Source organism: Erpetoichthys calabaricus, chromosome 4 (genome assembly GCF_900747795.2).
Source record: "Erpetoichthys calabaricus chromosome 4, fErpCal1.3, whole genome shotgun sequence".
Lineage (NCBI taxonomy): Eukaryota > Metazoa > Chordata > Cladistia > Polypteriformes > Polypteridae > Erpetoichthys > Erpetoichthys calabaricus.
The window spans coordinates 42,738,885-42,760,376 of NC_041397.2; the positions used below are offsets into that span (position 1 = coordinate 42,738,885).

The 21,492-nt window shown below is 38.1% G+C and overlaps 1 protein-coding gene across 2 annotated transcripts in view; it reads left to right on the top strand.

Annotated features, from left to right (window-relative positions):
- The window catches only part of LOC114649974 (cGMP-dependent 3',5'-cyclic phosphodiesterase), a 736,214-nt gene that overhangs the window by 627,336 nt on the left and 87,386 nt on the right, over positions 1-21,492 (top strand). For both annotated transcript variants that reach the window (XM_051926538.1, XM_051926540.1), the window contains exons 10-11: positions 17,310-17,384; positions 19,462-19,503. In XM_051926538.1, coding sequence (XP_051782498.1) covers positions 17,310-17,384; positions 19,462-19,503 — 117 coding nt within the window. The remainder of the gene's footprint in view (positions 1-17,309; positions 17,385-19,461; positions 19,504-21,492) is intronic.

Here is a 21,492-nt window from a genome sequence, read left to right on the forward strand (position 1 = left end):
CACGTTCTGACTACATCATCAGTTCATCTGTTCTTGTTGAGATGTTTTGGGCTTTCACTTGCTTTCTGGTGTGTGTTTGTTGTTTTTTTTTTTTTTGGTCTCACACCACACTCTGCTCCTTTTTTCTTTCGGGTTTGGGACCAGCTCTGCTTGTATATACATTAAGAAGTGGAATGTATAACAGCGGCCAGTGTTAAGTCAAGTTTTCATACAGAAGTACGTTATATCTCCTCAAATTAAATGATGTTTTAAAAGCTTCATTGTAGATATGTCACACTGCTGATTTTTGTTGATTCAAGAATTGTCTGTTTAGGACTTGTTCATCTAATTCAATCAACTAAATCTTTACAATAAACTTTTAGAGATCCTTTATTTTTGTTCTTTAATAAATTCCATATATTATTTTAAACTTAAAGAAATACTACAATACTTTTACCTGCATTCAGCATTATTTTATGTAGTTAGAGTTTTGTAGAAAAGAAATGGAATTTAAATAAATTGTAATCATTTTAAATTATCCTAAATGGAGCCATATGTTTTTCAGAAATGTGAGATTACCTTCCTTCTTTATCAGAACTAACTCGTTTTTATTGCCTGAACCTCGCTTAATTATTGCATTGAGCTGAAAACTTCAGTTACCCTCAATTAAATTTAATTTCACATCTTGATTAAGCAATTGTTGTAACAGCATTGGAAAAAAATCATTTTATAACTAATTGAAAACAGATTTTATCACACATTATATACGTAACCAGAATGTAATCTGCTCTTGATTACTGGCATTAAAATATAAGTAATAGTTTACTTACCAGTTAGTAAAAACACAATCTCACCTTTAAGATCCTTTAAGATCATATTACATAATATTCTCAAACCATTTTAATTCAGTTCAGGATTGCTGAGCTTGAGCTTATTGTGGGTGTTATAGCAGTTCACTTTAGTCTCGGAGCCACACTGCCTGTAGGAATAAACACAGTTCTACAATAAAGCATTAACCACAGATAGATACGGCACAACCCCATTCATTGCTTTTGCTAACTTTGTCCTTGGTGACTTATTTTGCTTCATGACAATTAAAACAATAGATAAACACTAAATCAAAACAGAATGACAATTAATACAATAGATATACACAAAATAGAAACAGAAAATATATCACTGACAGACACAAGAAGGAACTTGACAAACTCTTATTGCCAGTTTCAGATGCAGCTACAAAAGTGAACTCATAAAGAAGAGTAGTACATGGCAAAAGAATTATAGAAAGTAACAGCACAGGTCTGTGAGCATTGTTGCTGTCCCTCAGTCTATTTATGTTTTACTTGTATTTAACATTTTCCTCTGCTCCCTTATTGTTGTATTGCTTTTATTTAGTTTTGTGTTTCTGGGGGACAGACCCCCGTGACCCTGTGTTCGGATTCAGCGGGTTGGATAATGGATGGATGGATGGTTTTTCCCCAGTCCCATAACCAATAGTATATACCTTTTCTGCAGTGCAGAATGTTTATTGTGAATTTCAGTTGCTGTGGTCATTTTGACCTGAAATAAGACCCCTGCCTTCTACTAATAAAATTGCTGTGGCATTACTAAGATTAGCTGTTGTGTTCTTTGGTCGCTTCTTTTTTTTGTGCTGTTCTTTTGTTTAAACATCGACACTTTTGATATTCTAGTTTTGTATTTCTTGGTTCTGAATTACAGTTTTTTGGCATTCAGGGCTTTGAATTTGGCAAATAATATCTCTATATTAATTTTATTTACTACTCTGGTTTCTTGTTGGCTGCTCAGTCTTGAGGTGCCTTTGGAGACAGATGAATCCCTCATGAATCAACGTGGTAATGGAGCTTCATTAAACAAAAGCCACAAAGCTGAGTGTGGATTTGTCAAAAACGGTGTACAGTAATCCCTCCTCCATCGCGGGGGTTGTGTTCCAGAGCCACCCACGAAATAAGAAAATCCGCGAAGTAGAAACCATATGTTTATATGGTTATTTTTATATTGTCATGCTTGGGTCACAGATTTGCGCAGAAACACAGGAGGTTGTAGAGAGACAGGAACTTTATTCAAACACTGCAAACAAACATTTGTCTCTTTTTCAAAAGTTTAAACTGTGCTCCATGACAAGACAGAGATGACAGTTCCGTCTCACAATTAAAAGAATGCAAACATATCTTCCTCTTCAAAGGAGTGCGCATCAGGAGCAGATCATGTCACAGAGATAAAGAAAACAATCTCTAGCAAACAAATCAATAGGGCTGTTTGGCTTTTAAGTATGCGAAGCACCGCGGCACAAAGCTGTTGAAGGCGGCAGCTCACACCCCCTCTGTCAGGAGCAGGGAGAGAGAGAGAGAGAGAGAGAAAGAGACAGAGTTTGTTTTTCAGTCAAAAATCAATACGTGCCCTTCGAGCTTTTAAGTATGCGAAGCACCGTGCAGCATGTCGTTTCAGGAAGCAGCTGCACAAAAGATAGCAACGTGAAGATAATCTTTCAGCATTTTTAGACGAGCGTCCGTATCGTCTAGGTGTGCGAACAGCCCCCCTGCTCAATCCCCCTACGTCAGGATCAGAGAAAGTCAGCGCAAGAGAGACAGAGAAAAGTAAGCTGGGTAGCTTCTCAGCCATCTGCCAATAGCGTCCCTTGTATGAAATCAACTGGGCAAACCAACTGAGGAAGCATGTACCAGAAATTAAAAGACCCATTGTCCGCAGAAATCCGCGAACCAGCAAAAAATCTGCGATATATATTTAAATATGCTTACATATAAAATCCGCGATGGAGTGAAGCCGCGAAAGGCGAAGCGCGATATAGCGAGGGATCACTGTAATAGGGGTTTAGAACAGTAAAAAGGCCAGCGTCAGATCATTTCAGCAGTTATACATGATACAAGATAAGTAACTTAGCTCACCCTTCCCGACCAGAACAGCACAACTTTCATCCCATGACACTCTACAAAACAAAGCCCAAGCTAACTCTGGTTGACAGCTCTCACTCTCATCTAAAATAAAAAGCAGCTGAAGTGAAAAACTGAAAGTGACGTCAACAGACAAACATTTATAGTAGCAGAATACAGGTAGAAACATTCAGAAATTACCATAAAGTAGATCCTCACTACCACACAAAAAGTCTTAGGAATCTCTTGGGATCTTCTGGGCACAGTATACTGTACTTCTTAGCATAAGAATCCGCTCAGAGGTCCATCGTGTGCATACAGAGAAAGTCTGAGCAAATGGTTGACTTTGAGACTTACGACGAGGCTGTGATTGAATTCTACTGACTGTTGGCGTAGGCTGAACATGGTGTGTTTCTTCCTGCATTGCATCTTGTCTGTCAGAAGAGAAAGCTGTCTATTTAAATCATTGAACTAAAGAAAATATTCATTCATCTGGAGCTGAAATAAAGATTGAGGGTAAGATAAATAAATGCACATCAGTCCATAATGTCTCAAGCACCTCAAAACTCAAATAAGGCAAAGGCAAATATTCTGAAGTACTAGATTAAATCTTAAGTCATTTGAATGTGGAATTCATTGTTCAAGCAGCCATTAAATATGACTCCAAGGACGGTTATACAGATTTATTCTTAATCAGTTAGGCTCCTTGAGTTTTCTGGGTAATCCCATAAGAATGAATAGATTTATTTGTGTTAAATTCCAGAAAGCTTACAGACATCCAGTCCTTGAGACCACTGAAGCAGGTAGTCAGGTCTCTATAGCCTGCTCTCTGGTACTAATTTTACTGCTGCTCTCCTCCATGATTTGGAAAGGTAAACATAACATTCTATCTTGAAACATATTAAACTGTACGTTTACATGTTGCATGCATACTTGTGTACATGGAATACATACGCTATGCTGACATGGATTGAAAATTGGTCTGTGTTTACACTTGTGAAGGCATGTAACTAATGTAAAGGCAGATAAAGACCTTACTCCTGTATTACCCTGTTTGGAATACTAAACTGAAACAAAATTTGAATATTTCAATTAACAATTCTCCTCAAAATAGCCATGGTTATATTGTGTGGTTAATTTGTGCCTATTAGTACATTGACATCTGAAAGCAACATTCATCTGTAGAGATAATTCTGTGTAGTTTAATTCCACCACAATATCTGCAAAGCTAAACAGCAGGGATGGGAATTGCCAGGGACACCATGATATGTTGTTGTTTTTTTCTGCTTTACAATATACGGAAAATGACTGAATAAGAGAACCTATTCATCCACTCATTTTCACAACTTTAAACTACTTTGCAGAGATCTGTTTTTACTTTGACATTTAAGAGTTTTCTTCTAAAGACAAATCTACTGAGAATCGTGGTTATATAACAACAAAATGTAAAAAAATTCAAAGGGGGTGGATACTCTTTACATGTACACAAAAGAAGGCTTGTATATACGATATCCTGTATATTTTAACAATCCATAAGATACCGCAGAGCACAGTTTTTTATATCCTTATTTAGCCTTTTCTGTCTTTAATATTTTCTCTGTGTTGTCCATGTGTGTTTTATTAGCCTTTTTGGTTTTTGTTTTTTCATTTATTAGCCCTTTATATCCTTTTAAACTCTTTTGAATGTCTTGAAAAATTATCTTCTAAAATTGTACTTTGCTTTATCTTTACTTTCTTCAGACTTGACTCACAGCAGAACAACCTAAAGTATAAGACTAACCAAAATGATCAGTTTGCCTTTGTTTTTTAGTGTCCTTAGTTAGCAGAGTCTGACCCCATGTTAAACTTTGCATTAATAGCTCATTTTTGCAAAGAGCAGCTTCAAGGTTGCTAAAGTATCATGTAAAATGAGAAGAATGAGGGTTCAGATTAAAAGCAGTGTTGGGGTAACAAACAAGCTCTCACTTAGAGAAGGTCTGCACCAGGGATCTTCTTGAAGACCTTACCTCTTTGATCTGGTTATGAATGTGTTGAGTCATGGGATAAGAGACTGATTGCCCTGGTGCATGCTTTGTGCTGAGGACATTGTGTTGTGTAGCACCAGAAAAGAAGAAATGAAGAGGAAGTTGGAAGAGCAGAAAAGGGCTTTGGAAGATAAAGGGTTGAAGATAAATAGGATGAAGACTAAATATATGAGTTTTAATGATGATCAGGATTCAGACGTTAGCCTTCAGGGAGGGCTATTGAAAAAAGTCAAAACGTTTAAATATCCAGGATCAGTGGTAGCCCAAGACAGAAAATTAGATGCAGAGATAACTCATATAGTGCAGTGTAGATGGAACAATTAGAATAAGTTATCAGGAGTATTGTGTGATTGAAGAATTGAGGCAAAGATTAAAGGTAACATTTTTAAGACATTGGTAAGATTAGCAATGGTGTATGGAGGTGAGACTTGGACAGTAAAGAGAGCGCAAGAGAAGAAGTTAGATGTGGCACAAATGAGAATGCTGAGAAGGATGTGTAGGGTTGCAAAAAAGGGCAGAATAACAAATGAGACAATCAGAGGTACAACAAAAGTGTGAGAGATACCTAAGAAAGTACAGAAAAGTAGGATGAAGTGGTATGGACATGTGGTGAGGAGAGACAATCATTATGTGGGTGAAAAAGTTGGGGGGGAAGAGAAAGCGAGGGAGGCCAAAATGGAGGTGGATGGATGAAGTCAAAGAAGATTTGAAGGAAAAGGGCTTGATTGCCGAAGAGGTGCAGAACCAAGCTGTATGAAGAAGGCTCATCAAGCACATCGACCCCACATAGAAGTGGGAAAAGAAGAAGAAGACACAATTTGGTGTTACTATTATGACAATGTGATCTCATCTCCAGAGAAGTATGGCATCTGAGGACATGACATTACATTGACAGGGTTTGTCAGTATGTTTTGTGAAGAATTTAGACTCTTGTACGATCTGGTAAAAGATTAAACATTGTCCTTTCTGGGCTCTCTTTACTGCAGAGCCTTCTTGGTGCAGAGTGTTTTGGTTGTTAGAAGTCTGCTTAATGGTGCAACTTTTGAATTGATGTCAAAAAATCAACAAAGCATTTTGAGTGTTCTCAGCTTTTCGCATCAAGGAAAGTAATGAGGCGAAATGTTTTTAAATCTGGTGATTTACTTATTATGTAATTACATATTTATGTTAATAAACAGCCAGATAACAGATGTTCTGTTAAATCTCTTTCCTTGCAGCAGTTTACGTGATGTCACTTCACTACAGGACACACACAAACACACTAAATTCAGTAACACAGATTATTTTGATAAAGTTTTTCTTCAATGAGGTAAAACTGTCAGAAATGTTCAGTTTCAAAGTTTATAACATACCTTTGGGTAAAAAGGATTTTAAGACATGGTGCCCTCAAAGTCCAGTCAGTTTTTCTCTAGCCAGGTTTCCTTTCAAAAACGTATCCTGACCTTAAAAGAAATCTTTCACAATTGGCCATCTCTTGTATCTAGTGCCACCAGAGGTTTGCCTTTCTCCCTGTGGCACACCTTAATTATCACCAGTCTATAATAAAGCACATTTGGCAGAGGGAATACTGTAGCCATGGTGGGATTCATGAAGCGTGAGGTCTGACACCTGTTAGCACGCTCATGGATTTGTTCCGCTTGCTGAATCTGGGCCAGCTTCTTGTAACAGATGCTTTTATGAGGCTCTTTAGGCAGTGTATTTCCATATGGGGCCATTCGATGAATGTCAAACACTTTGACATAGAGAGAAATATCTTATTGGGTATTTACACTGAAATCAATGACACATGTTGTTTTCTTTACTAATAATGCTTCAGCCTTTCACCTTTTTATAATCATTCATTTCTGCTTTTTCAGATTGTCTTGCCATGAATGAAGAATGCAAGTTAATTTAAAAATGTGAGGTCTTTGAAAAAAAATATGTTTTCAGACTTTTATAGTGCTCTCCTAGATGTATTAGTATATCGATGGGTTTTTATGTCATCCTGAAGTGTGTTAACCTTTAAATAAAACAAAGCAGAAAAATGCATGCCATAAGATAAGTAGACTGTGTTTTGTGCCTAGTAAACGCTGTGGCCCCCATGATTATAATCAGATTAATCACATTTTAAGTTGGAGAAATTGGTGGGCCTTCTTTATAATTCTTTCTTTACCATGGTAGATTCTCTCATTATTTGAGGCTTTGCTCCATATCATGTTCCTTCTGAAGTGAGTTTAAACCCCTTCTTTGGATTATATTCAGCTTAACCCTGGCCTAATTTTTAATGGCAGTCCTAATTTTTTCCCCATGGCACCAGGCCACAACTCCCTTTAGTAGGTTCTGGTATCCCTGCCGTTGGTAAGGACTAACATCAAAATAGCAAAAAAGGAGCACATCACAAAATATCACAATGTCTGGGCCTCAGAAACAGGCCTCATCCCTGAGGCAAGGGAGGCAATATTAATGGGAGATTGTGATCATCTGATTACTTTTTATTATTTTCCCCATCATTAAAGAGTTTATTACCAAAAAGTATAAAAAAAGAGGATCAAAGAAAAATCAAAAAAGCTTATGCCTAACCAAAGCAAACAAACCCCATCAGTAATCCAAGCATCCAAATACCAGAGAAGAAAGCAACAATGTTGAAACTAGAAATTTAGAAGAATGCCTGCAAGAGCTGAATTCCAAATATTCAAAAGTGAGTCAAAGAATAATAATTTTCACTACTGCCACAGCATCGATGCTGACTTTTGCGGGTATATATAGTCCTGGGGTCCAACCCAGCAACAGGGGATGCACAAACCAGTGTGTTTCTTCGTGCCAGTCCCAAGCCCAGATAAACTGGGAGGGTTACATCAGGAAGGGCATTCGGTGTAAAATTTTGCCAAATCGATATATGGACAACAATACAAATTTCCATACCGGATCGGTCAAGCCCCAGGTTAACAACGACCACCACCAATACTGTTAGCCAACAGGGTGCTGGTGGAAATTGAGCTACTATTGGCCGAAGAAGAAGAAGGAGAAGAAGAGGGGGCAGGAGGCAGGAGGAGAGGAAAAAAGTAAAGAGAGTGGAACTTATGGTAGGAACTGTGAATGTTGGCAGTATGACTGGTAAGGGGAGAGAGTTAGAAGATATGATTGAGAGAAGGAAGGTTGACATATTGTACGTGCAAGAGACTAAATGGAAGGGGAGTAAGGCCAGGTAGATCGGAGGTGGATTCAAATTGTTCTATCATGGTGTGGATGGAAGCAGAAATGGGGTAGCAATTATTCTGAAGGAACAGTATGTCAAGAGTGTTTCAGAGGTGAAAAGAGTGTCAGGCAGAGTAATGATTATGAAGTTGGAAATTGGAGGTGTGATGATGAATGTTGTTAATGCATGTGCACCGCAAGTTGGGTGTACAATGGGTGAGAAAGGAGATCTTTGGAGTGAGTTGGATGAAGTTATGAACAGTATACCCAAGTGACAGAAAGTGGTGGTTGGAGCGGATTTCAGTGGGCATGTTGGTAAAGGGAACAGAGGAGACGAGGAGGTGATGGGTAGGTATGGTGTCAAGGAGAGGAATGAAGAAGGTCAGAGGATAGTGGATTTTGCCAAAAGGATGGACATGGCTGTGGTGAATACGTATTTTAAGAAGAGGGAGGAACATAGGATTACATACAAGAGTGGAGGAAGATGCACACAGGTAGATTACATCCTATGCAGAAGAGTTGATCTGAAGGAGATTGAAGACTGCAAAGTGGTGACAGGGGAAAGTGTAGTTAAGCAGCATAGGATGGTGGTCTGTAGGATGACGTTGGAGATTAAGAAGAGGAAGAGAGTGAGGGCAGAGCCAAGGATCAAATGGTGGAAGCTAAAAAAGGAAGACTGCAAGGTTGAGTTTAGGGAGGAAGTGAGACAGGCACTGGGTGGCAGTGAAGTGTTACCAGACAGTTCAGAAATTAGCAGCTGCAGTAAGGGTGACAGCAAAAAGGGTGCTTGCCGTGACATCTGGAAAGAGGAAGGAGGAAAAGTAAACCTGGTGGTGGAATGAGGAAATACAGGAGAGTATACAGAGGAAGAGGATGGCAAAGACAAAGTGGGATAGTCAGAGAGATGCAGAAAGTAGACAAGAGTACAAGGAGATAAGGCGCAAGGTGAAGAGAGAGGTGGCAAAGGCTAAAGAAAAGGCGTATGATGAGTTGTATGAGAGGTTGGACACTAAGGAGGGAGAAAAGGACCTGTACCGATTGGCTGGACAGAGGGACCTCGCTGGAAAAGATGTGCAGCAGGTTAGGGTGATAAAGGATAAAGATGGAAACATACTCACAAGCAAGGATAGTGTGTTGAGCAGATGGAAAAAGTACTTTGAGAGGCTGATGAATGAAGAGAATGAGAGAGAGTAGAGGTTGGATGATGTGGAGATAGTGAATCAGGAAGTGCAACGGATAAGCAAGGAGGAAGTAAGGACAGCTATGAAGAGGATGAAAAATGGAAAGGTCGTTGGTCCAGATGACATACCTATGGAAGCATGGAAGTGTTTAGGAGAGATGGCAGTGGAGTTTTTAGCCATATTGTTTAATGGAATCTTGGAAAGCGAGAGGATGCCTGAGGAGTGGAGAAGAAGTGTACTGGTGCCGATATTTAAGAATAAGGGTGATGTGCAGGACTGCAGTAACTACAGGGGGATAAATTTGATGAGCCACAGCATGAAGTTATGGGAAAGAGTAGTGAAAGCTAGGTTAAGAAGTGAGGTGATGATTAGTGAGCAGCAGTATGGTTTCATGCCAAGAAAGAGCACCACAGATGCAATGTTTGCTCTGAGGATGTTGATGGAGAAGTTTAGAGAAGGCCAGAAGGAGTTGCATTGCGTCTTTGTGGACCTGGAGAAAGCATATGACAGGGTGCCTTGAGAGGAGCTGTGGTATTGTATGAGGAAGTCGGGAGTGGCAGAGAAGTACGTAAAAGTTGTACAGGATATGTACGAGGAACGTGTGACAGTGGTGAGGTCTGCGGTAGGAGTGACAGATGCATTCAAGTTGGATGTGGGATTACATCAGGGATCGGCTCTGAGCCCTTTCTTATTTGCAATGGTGGACAGGTTGACAGATGAGATTAGACAGGAGTCCCCGTGGACTATGATGTTTGATGATGACATTTTGATCTGTAGAGATAGTAGGGAGAATGTTGAGGAGACCCTGGAGAGGTGGAGATATGCTCTAGAGAGGAGAGGAATGAAGTTCAGTAGGAACAAGACAGAATACATGTGTGTAAATGAGAGGGAGGTCAGTGGAATGGTGAGGATGCAGGGAATAGAGTTGGCGAAGGTGGATGAGTTTAAATACTTGGGATCAACAGTACAGAGTAATGGGGATTGTGGAAGAGCGGTGAAAAAGAGAGTGCAGGCAGGGTTGAATGGGTGGAGAAGAGTGTCAGGAATGATTTGTGACAGACGGATATCAGCAAGAGTGAACGGGAAGGTCTACAGGACGGTAGTGAGACCAGGTGTGTTATATGGGTTGGAGACGGTGGCACTAACCAGAAAGCAGGAGACAGAGCTGAAGGTGGCAGAGTTAAAGATGCTAAGATTTGCACTGGGTGTGACGAGGATGGATAGGATTAGAAATGAGTACATTAGAGGGTCAGCTCAAGTTGGACTGTTGGGAGACAAAGTCAGAGAGGTGAGATTGTGTTGGTTTGGACATGTGAGAGGAGAGATGCTGGGTATATTGGGAGAAGGATGCTAAGGATAGAGCTGCCAGGGAAGAGGAAAAGAGGAAGGCCTAAGCAAAGGTTTATGGATGTGGTGAGAGAGGACGTGCAGGTGATGGGTGTAACAGAACAAGATGCAGAGGACAGAAAGATAGATCCGCTGTCGCAACCCCTAACGGGAGCAGCCAAAAGAAGAAGATATAGTCCTGGGGTCCCCCTAGTGGTCAACATAAAGAGGACGAGAATATATACTTGACTGACATACTGTAACAACAATAACATGGTAATATTTTATGCAACAGTATAAAATACTTCTTCTTTCTTTAGAAATTCTTCATGTCTCATGGGTGCATTTCTTTACGAATCTTTGATATTTACTTAATTTTTTAATTTTGTTTTTTTATTATTTACTTATTTAAACTTTTCACTTTTTCTTTTAGTTTCTTGATAGCGTTTTATGTATATTTTCCACTCTTTATTTATTTCTTTTTGACATTCTTTATTTTTTTTCATTTCTTTAAATAAATTACACACATTTTTAGCTTTTTGCATTTAGGAAAGTTTTAGTGTCTTTTTGTTTTTAGGGTAACCACAAGAAGTCTGTTGTCATTTAGGACTCAATTCTACTGCTGTGATAAAAATCCTAATCTCTTACAGTTAATTTTTATTTATGGATTGCATTATCAGACCATGACACAGAAATAAATTAAATTGGCAGAACAAAAATTCAAATTAACTCACTTTGATTAGAAGACAGATTTATGCCTATAATTTCATATAATAAATAAGGGAAGAGATCTATGAATGTTCTATCCATAATGATTCAGAACATTTACCCAGCTTCGATTCAGATGGGGTTTAGGAAGCTGAGCATTAGCTATCATTAATGGGCACAAAACAAAAAAATTGCATCAGTGGGATGAGAGGCCATTGGGAGGTGTGAGAGGAATTCCAAAAATAAGATGAAAAGAAACCCAAGCAGTTGTCTTTGGAAAGGATGAATCAGAGTAGAAGTGACTATTACACTGTGTTTTTACAGTAGTTACTTCTCAGATGAAAAGAAGTAAAGAACACATTTATGGCATTCAGTCAATTGTTTTTATTAATACTAAATCAGTTTCAGTTTGTGCAAATGAAGAGGTGAGACTCCCTTGATTTGGTAATTGCCCACAGTTGCTATAATATCTCACTCAGCCACAACATCTGTGCAGTGCTATTAGTCGGTTTCTACGACTGCATTCTCTGCCCTCTTTTATACTGTTTTTTTTAGTAATAAGCTTAGGGTCTCTGACCTTTATGTTTAGGATCTAATGTTTAGTTTAGAATTTAAGTTTAGTACGTTATTGATGGCTGAATTTTGGATTCTGTGTTTTGACTTTTTGTTTGCTTTCATTTGATTACAAATTTAGTATATTATTTTGGATTTTTTTTTACTTTTTGACATGGTAAATTGGGGTATCACTTTTGCATCTTTTTCTATTTTTGATTCAATTTTTTTTCTAAAGTGATAGTTAAATGTGAAGTAGCCGTTTTTTGCAGTTTCTGTGCAATATGGCTGTTTAACATCTTGTTGTTTGCTCTGTATACTTCACTTATTAATTTTAAGTCAATTTCTAATTATTTTGGTCAAAATTTTACTAGTTTCTGATTTTATCTTGTACAGTATATAGTATTGTAACAGCACTGGATATGTTGCATCAGCCAGGGATGTGTCACCCATAGAATGAGCGGGCATCCCATCAGAAGCGGCGCCTATAAAAATTTCAAGAATTTCATTATGTGTGACATATCTACTGTAGGAGTCTCATCCGCATATTTCCCCCTTAAAAAACAGTATTTTTACATGCCATTCTGATTGTGATAGTACCCTCTTGTGCAAAAAGTGTTTCTTTTAAAGCCTTACACTAACCTTGTCAGTAGAACGGGAAAGAATGTCATGAAATTACATCACATTAAAATTTTTATTTTAAAGTTGAATATGTGCAAGATATGTTCTAATATGAAAGATATTGACGTTAGAATATTTCAAATTCACCACAGATGTGCCACCTCACTAGCAGTAGGAACTTTTATGGACTTTGGAAATCCTGATGAAACACTTCCCACCAAGACATGCAGCACATGCGTTTTTACCCATTCTGCAAGTCCAATGGGGTTTATTTACTTGTTTTGAAAGGTACTTGTATGTAGGTGCTTAATCTAGGCTGCTTATATTCCTAATTAACTTTTTATATTTTAATGTGCAAATTGTCTGTTGTCATTTTAAATGAAATGTAAAGAATTACTTTATGTGAAGTTTGCCTTTGCCATTTTAAATAAAATGTAAAGAATTATTTTCCCAATTCATTAGGACCGGCCGCCTGTTGAATCACAATGGATAAATAAAGGAGGCATGAATGCACTTATATACACAGAAGGCTGTTCTTGATTTGCATATAAATGAGCTGTATGTGGTTTCAGGACTAAAGATATAAACACAATGGTTTTATCTCCGTTTATACAGTTTCTCCCGCATTGTTCATTTTATGCATATCCTACTGTGCTTAATAACACCCTCATGACCTTTGCAATCATATTGTATGATAAAGAAAGACAGAAAATCTGTTTCAATCTGCTGCAGCGAAAATGAAAATATCTGATATTCAAGGTGTATTTCTCATCTGTGTCAAAACAGCCATGCTAGAGTAGGGCTAATATGCATCTTTAACATATTAGGTTAATCACTTCAGCATATGGCATGTCCTTGAAATAAAACATGATTTGACTGAGCATAAAATGTGTAATAAATGTGAATGGCCTCTGTGCTGTACAGTGGATAATCTGTAGTCAGAGAAGAAAGACAAAGCTAAATGTGAGGGAATCCATGACACTGGATATGTTGGTAAAATAAGTGATTTCACTGGCATGATGAGATTGGTATGTACATTTTGTTGTGCAATTTAAGTACATAATGACTTTACTTATTAGGTAATTCCACTCTCTCATCCTCGCAGTTAGGAGACCCGGGTTCGCTTCCCGGGTCCTCCCTGCATGGAGTTTGCATGTTCTCCCCATGTTTGTGTGGGTTTCCTCTGGGTGCTCCAGTTTCCTCCCACCGTCCAAAGACATGCAGGTTAGGGGCATTGGCGATCCTAAATTGTCCCTAGTGTGTGCTTGGGGTGTGTGTGTGTGTGTGCCCTGCGATGGGCTGGCGTCCTGCCCAGGGTTTGTTTCCTGCCTTGCACTCTGTGTTGGCTGGGATTGGCTCCAGAAGACCCCCGTGACCCTGTAGTTAGGATATAGCAGGTTGGATAATGAATGGATGGAGTATACTAATATACTAACATCAGTAACGGCGCACTACATGATAATGTGCAGTGAATACAGTTGACTTGAGCATTCATAGTTTTCCTCCTCTTTCTCTTTACGTTTACCATTCATTCACTCAGAGTTTGATGCGCTTGCTGCTTCCTGAGCAGCTCTTCTTTTTTCCACCCTAGCGGCCCACTTCTTCTCTTCTTTCGTCGGCATCTTTTCGCATTAAAACTGATTATGTCAGTCTTTGTGTTGCAATCACTTAGTATGTTTTCCTTAATTTTTCACTTAAGCTGGCACTTAGTCTTCAATCTGCCTCAAAAATGATTTAAGATATGAAAACTTGGAGGAAGTGACAGTGAAGGTGGTAGGGATGAGAATGGCAACTGTACGCATGTGCCGCACTGATGGCCGCTGCCGAGAGTTGATTCTACAATTAAATAAAATAAAAATAAAAAGAGGAATAACCTTGGAGGTCAATCATCACCCCGAAAGCGGATAGTAGATGTCAAGTAGTATATGTGTACCAAATTTCAGGTCAATAGTTCAAACGTTTTGCGAGCTACAGGTGATTTAAAATCCTGGACAGACGAACGAACAGCCACGGTAGCGTATTATATTTATAATATTTAATATGCTAATATATTTAAGATTATAGTAGTAGGCCAAAGCTTTTTGATCCATCATCACCAACCATTTCACACCTTTGCTAACTTCTATGGCTATATTTTAAATCTGGGAGGATCTCATCTTTCCTTGTATTTTGGTGGTATTTTGAAGTAGCAGAGTAGTACTGTGTTAGTCATTTATGGATGCAATGAGAAGAGAAGCAAAATGACATCTCTTATTAGCTATTAGTATTTTAATGAATATCAGTGTTGGACTATGACTTTTAATTCATATGTTACCGAGCTTTGCTACTCTCAACTGATTTAAGTTTGCATTTTATTCATTTTAAAAAATGTAAACTTTTCTCTGTGATATGGGATAAAAACATCTTCTAATAAATGAAAGAATGATGACAGCTTTGTAAGCCATAGAGAACATGCAGGATTGGCACTTCAGATGAAACGGTGATTTATAATGCTGTGTCCATTATGGTTTATTATGACAATAAGAAAAGTAATCCAGTTTATTAACAATTTTGGAATATTTTTTATGAATCTGTAACAACTAGCAAAAGCTTTTTTTTTCAGTTTACTTGCAATGTATTTCCTGTAAGTGGATATGTTTAATGTATTTGGTTCTTAATAATGCTTTTCAAAATTAGCCCTAAATATATTGTGCATTTTTAATTTATGAATTAAAAAGTTGAAGCATCTAAAATGAATGTTTCCTTTCACATATTAAAAAACAATGAGCCTAAATAGCCAGGCACACTTTCCTGCCTTTAACCCAGGAGTTAATGTTATTCTCATTAGTCCATTGAAAGGATCATTAGGGTCACAATGTACCCTCTCTATTTATGGAACTTCTATATTAAGAAAGTTATATTAAGCTGCATCCTGTCTTTCATTACGTTTGTTGCATTTGGTCAACTTAAGAATTTAGAAATCTACATCTATCTTTTTAAACTTTTGATTGTTTTGGCTTACATTGACTTCAAAAATAAAAAAAATATCGGTTAAAAGTAATGTTCTGAGAGACTCGCCTCATTAAGTATTTAAATACTGGTTGACAATCATTCTTTACTTTGTTTGTGTGGGCACCTTGCTTTATACAATCAAATCACTGTTGTTCTTCCTAAAATGTTTTATTTGGGTTTCTATGTTAGTCTGTTTTCATGTACATAATATCATCCTTTTATTATTCTTTCATTGTATCTACTGGGATTTAAAAATACTCTGCTTAGTACAGCCTCACCTTGGGCTTGTGCACCTTAGAGATGTTCAGAGCTAGGTCATTTGTAGTTTTGTGCCTCTGGTATGGTCTCCCTTGGTGAACAGGTTTAGGCTGAAAGGTCAGACAGAGAAAACTCTCATGACAGTACAGAATAAAAAACATTTGTACCCTGCCCGGGATAGGTTTTCCCTGCTGTGATGGTTTGGGTCAGGTCCATGCTCCCTGGTCACTTCTGGGAGCCTCTTGAACCTGGGACCATTGATAGTTGTAAACTGTATATTGTGTTTTGTACTTGAAAAATGCTAAAATGTTTTGTTTAATTTAAGAATTAGTGACAGAACTATATGAGTGGCATTGAAATAGTCAGGTTTATTGTGATGTGTACTTAGTACAATAAAACTTACATATCTCCTCAGAACAGCTGACAAATACAGACAAACAAATTCCATAAAAGGCGTTTAACAAAGGCAGTTAGTAGGCTTAAATAATCCAAAACTGAGTGGAGGGCTATCAGCTTTACATTTGCGATGCAGCTAATGAGAGTCCCTTCATTTTTATTAACTTTCTACACTTCTTTCCTAAACAAAATGAATGATGCTACCTGATGTTGATTATTTTTCAAAGATTTATTCCCACAAAAACAATTTTAGCTTTTTTCAAAGTATGCTATCAGTATCTTTAAGTTTGTACAGATTATTAAATTTTTTATGATCAAATTTTTATTGAAATACAAAGCAAACACTTTAAAGGGGAACATAAACCATTCTGATGGAAATTACAATAAAATAAAACCCCCTGGTCAGTGACCAACCTGCACCCTCTATCCCCTAACATAACACAACACTACTATATTAAAATTAATAGTGGCAACCAAAAAAAAAGGAGCCCATGAAAACCAAAAATTGAGGGTAACAGCACAGCATTGACCCCATTAAAGAGAAAAGGAGCTAAATATTGGGGTTGTGGCTAGGGCCTGGATGCTTCCATGCTCAGACCAGCTGTATCATATCCGTCCATTTACCGATGTAAGAGTCAGAGGCCTTATTGATCCCCGCCACTGACAACTCCAAAAGGATCAGAATAAGAAGGAAGACTTCTGCACAGAAAAGACATTTTGAGCGAGAGGCAATTGCAATTTTGCTAGCGATTGTCTCTAATACAAATAACCTCTCCTTGATAACAAATAAATGAAGTGAGGAAAAGTCTAAAAGTAGGAAAATGTGGGGAAGCAGAGGGAGTCTAATAGAGAGTATGGAAGTAAGAGAATCAGACACCCCAGACCAAAAACCTAAACACAGAAGGACCGTCCCGTAATGTATGCATAAATGTACTTGGGGTGTTCAGGGAGCAAAAGTGACACTTAGGGTCAGATGACAATCTACAAGCATATCGTTTATGGGGGGTAACACATAATTCATAGATAATTTTAAATTGAGTTTTTTGGTGATTGAGGATTCCTTGAAACCAATGAAATGTTTTTAAGAACTAAATTCCACAAAATTGAAGGAGTGGGAGAAGCAGATTATTTTTTAACACTCAACTTAAAATGTGTACTGTTGATAAAAAATAACATCTATTTCTCTGCAGTTGCAGCAGGAAACCTCCTCCATGTGTTGCTGTCTGTTGCTGGTTTCTGAAGATAATCATCAGCTGTTTTGCCAGGTAAACTTTACTTGGAGACTGAAAGAGATGATTTTTGTTCTTGCGTAGTTAATCATCCATTCTTGCTTCCCTGATTGAGTTGCCTCCATGTATAATGTCACAACATCTACTGTTGGTTAATTTTAGGCTATAACAAAGGCTGTTGGATGTTTTTAAAGTATAATCCCTCAAAATACCATAAACCACTCTGGAAGTGGACTTTGTATATGTATAGCATTGCTCATCCCTACTGTATACTTGGTCCTTTCCCACTAAGCAGTCAATCTGTTGTAAATTCTTGAAGACACCCTCGAGTGGTCTTTAAACCCAAAATGACACTTAAGCTAGATTAGATATACTTTTTAAATCCCTAAGGGGAAGTGCATACTGCAGCAAAAGCATAAAATTACACAGGTGCTGACACAAAATACAATAATAGACAATTAAAACATATAATGCAATAAATATTATGCTAAAATAACTGTAGTAAATTAAAGTTTGTACTATCTTTCTATGGTTTTTGGCTAAAACGAATGAAAAAAGTTCTGGAGGAAGAATTGAAGTGCTTATTAGAACTTCAACTTATTACACCATAAAGGCATCAGCCTCTTCCTGAAAGTACTCCAAGAAAGCACCTCCTGGTGGGATGGTCAGAATCATTCATGATGGCATGCAATTTTGCCACCATCCTCTTTTCCACAACGGCCTCCAGTGCGTTCAGAGACAGTTCTATGACAGAGGTGGCTTTACTGACAGGTTTGTTTGGGCAGCTCAAGTTGGAGACCACAGCATAGAACAACACACTGGCTATGATGCACTGGTGAAACATTTCCAGGAGCTTGCTGAACACATCTTCAGGGAGTACAGTTTATTCTGAGTCTTCTACAGATACCACTATGTTGTCAGACCAGTCTAGTTTGATATTTATTTGGACATAAGAGGCAAACATTGAAAATGTTTTAATTACATAAAACAATTAAAATGGAAGAGTAAAGAGAACTGGATAAGAAAAGGTACACAAACTATAAACAAAACCTTACAGTCACTTCCTGAACACAAAGTTTAGCTCCTTGTTAGCTAGACTGGCTTATCTACTGAAATATACCTTATCTCTGGGTGTTTACTGCTAACACCTTCCCAGCAACCATTTCAGTACACTGCCTATGGATTTAAACTCAGATTTCCCTTGTAAGTAATGGATCGACTTCTCTCTAGCATTTAGGTAAAACATACTACCATCTAAGTACTAACTTACATATTTACGGGGCATAACGCAACAAGGCTGCCTGCCAGTACATCTTAAGATCTACCTCACGTATTGAACTGTGTTAAATTGCCAATTCCCCTTCACACTGTAATCATCTGAAATATTTCGCAAGGCACTTCTACAAAAATAATTCAATATATGTTGAACAGCCATTGTACATCACCTACCATATTAAATTATTTAATCAAAAAGTAAATCTAGCTTTGAAAATAGGTCCTGCATACCAATTTTAAGTAAGAATTCTGCTATGCTGTTTCTGTAAGTTATATTTTCAAATTAATGTTGTCACACATCAAAAAGTAAATACATTATTGTATATTTTTCCATGCTGCATGATAGCACAATTAGTTAAACTGGCCAGTACATTTTTACCAGTGTAGTAGTAGTATTGTCATGTGTGCTGTGTAGGCGTCTGTGTGAGTTGTCCAGAGTTTGTTCCTACCTTTCATCTGATGTTGCTAGAATAAGTCCAAGCTCTCCACAAGTCCCTGATGAAAAAGCATATTCAAGGAATGGATACACAGAAGGATATATATTCGGCTTGACTGATGATTTGACAATTAATATCTCTATATTATGTATCTTCGTCATCTTATTGTCCACTTTACCAGAAACTAGAACATCCATCTATTTTCTAACCAGTTTTTCCAGTTCAGGGTTTCCAGGCAACGTTAGATTCAAGGTGAGTAAACCGTGGTATATATGTTTTACATCATTTTTTTTCTACAAAATTATTACTTTTAAAATTAAACATTTTGAATTGTTGGTCAAGACCATCCATAATTAACATTTTCATTTGTGTATTAAAAAATCATTTTTCTTTCCCCATAGGTGGTTGGAGAAAAGGTCATGGAAGAGGAAATCAGTTTCCCGGTAAGAACTGAAAAACGTTTATATACTGTATATTCAGTAAAGGACAAAAGAGAAATACCATTAAAAATATTTATTTTTTTATCATTTATTTTAACGATACTGCAAATTACTTAATGCATCTTTTGATTTGTTGTACCATAATACAACTTCATATTCTCAAATCTGCTTAATCCAGCACAGTATTGAGTGCAACACAAGAATCAACCCTGGACTGGATGCCTGTCCATCACAAGGCTTAAATTGTCCTAGCACAAATGAAAATGGGAAGGATTGTGAATGTCCTGTGAAGGCTTGTGTCTTTCTTAACACACAACTGTCCTTCTGTATTGGACTAGTGGATGTCAAACATGTATGAATGAAAATACTCTCCTAGGATTACGGAATCCAAGTATTGAACTGTCACCATATGCTTATAGTACAAAAGTTAGAAAGATTACAACGAGCAATGGCAAAGGCCTTGAAGATTAGTTTCTGAATAGACATCTGAGTGATGTGAAATCACCCTTAAGTGTTAGGGGCACTAATTTATGCCTAATAATATGTATTATGCTAATGCTCTTACATAATTATTCTTTGATCAGATTCTTCTTCTTCTTTCGGTGTTATGGGTCACTACAGCAGATCATCTTTTTCCGCATCTTCCTGTCCTCTGCATTTTGCTCCATTACACCCACCACATTCATGTCCTCTCTCACCACATCCATAAACCTTCTCTTATGCCTTTTTCTTTTCCTCTTACCTGGCAGCTCCATCCTTAACATCCTTCTCCCAATATACCCAGCATCTCTCCTATGCACATGTCCAGACTTTGTCTCCCAACTGTCCAACCTGAGCTGACCCTCTAATGTACTCGTTCCTAATGCTGCCATTCCTTATCACACCCAATGCAATCTTAGCATCTTTAACTCTGCCACTTCCAGCTCTGTCTCCTGTTTTTTGGTCAGTGCCACCGTCTCCAACCCATATAACATAACTGGTCTCACTACCGTCCTGTAGACCTTCCCTTTCACTCTTGCTGATACCCATCTGTCACAAAACACTCCTGACACTCTTTTCTACCCATACCCCGCTGCCTGCACTCTCTTCCTCACCTCTCTTCCACACTCCCTGTTAATCTGTACTGAGTTGCCAACTCTACTCCCTGCATCCTCACCATTCCTCTGACCTCCCTCTCATTCACAAACATGTATTCTGTCTTGTTTCTACTGATCTTCATTCCTCTCCTCTCTAGAGCATATCTCCACCTCTCCAGGGTCTCCTTGACCTGCTCCCTACTCTCGGTACAGACCACAATATCATCCGCAAATATCATAGTCCACAGGGACTCCTGTCTAATCTCATCTATCAACCTGTCCATCACCATTGTAAATAAGAAAGGGCTCAGAGCTGATCCCTGATGTGATCCCACCTCTACCTTGAATGCATCCGTCACTAATACCTTAGACCTCGCCACTGTCACACTTCCCTAGTACAAATCCTGTACTACTCTTACGTACTTCTCTGCCACTCCTGACTTCCTTATATAGTACCACAACGTCTCTCTAGGCACCCTGTCCAGGTCCACAAAGACGCAATGCAGCTCCTTCTGGCCTTCTCTGTATTTCTCCATCAACAACCTCAGAGCAAACATCATATCTGTGGTGCTCTTTCCTGGTATGAAACCATACTGCTTCTAACTAACCTAGCTTCCACTACTGTTTCCCATAACTTCATGCTGTGGCTCATCAATTTTATACCCCTGTAGTTACTACAGCTCTGCACATCCTCCTTATTCTTAAAAATCAGTACCAGTATACTTCTCCACTGCATAGGCATCCTCTCACTTTCCAAGATTCCATTAAACAATCTGGTTAAAATATCCACTGCCATCTCTCCTAAACACCTCCATGCTACCACAGGTATGTCATCTGGACCAATGGCCTTTCCATTCTTCATCCTCTTCATAGCTGTCCTTACTTCCTCCTTGCTAATCTGTTGCACTTCCTGATT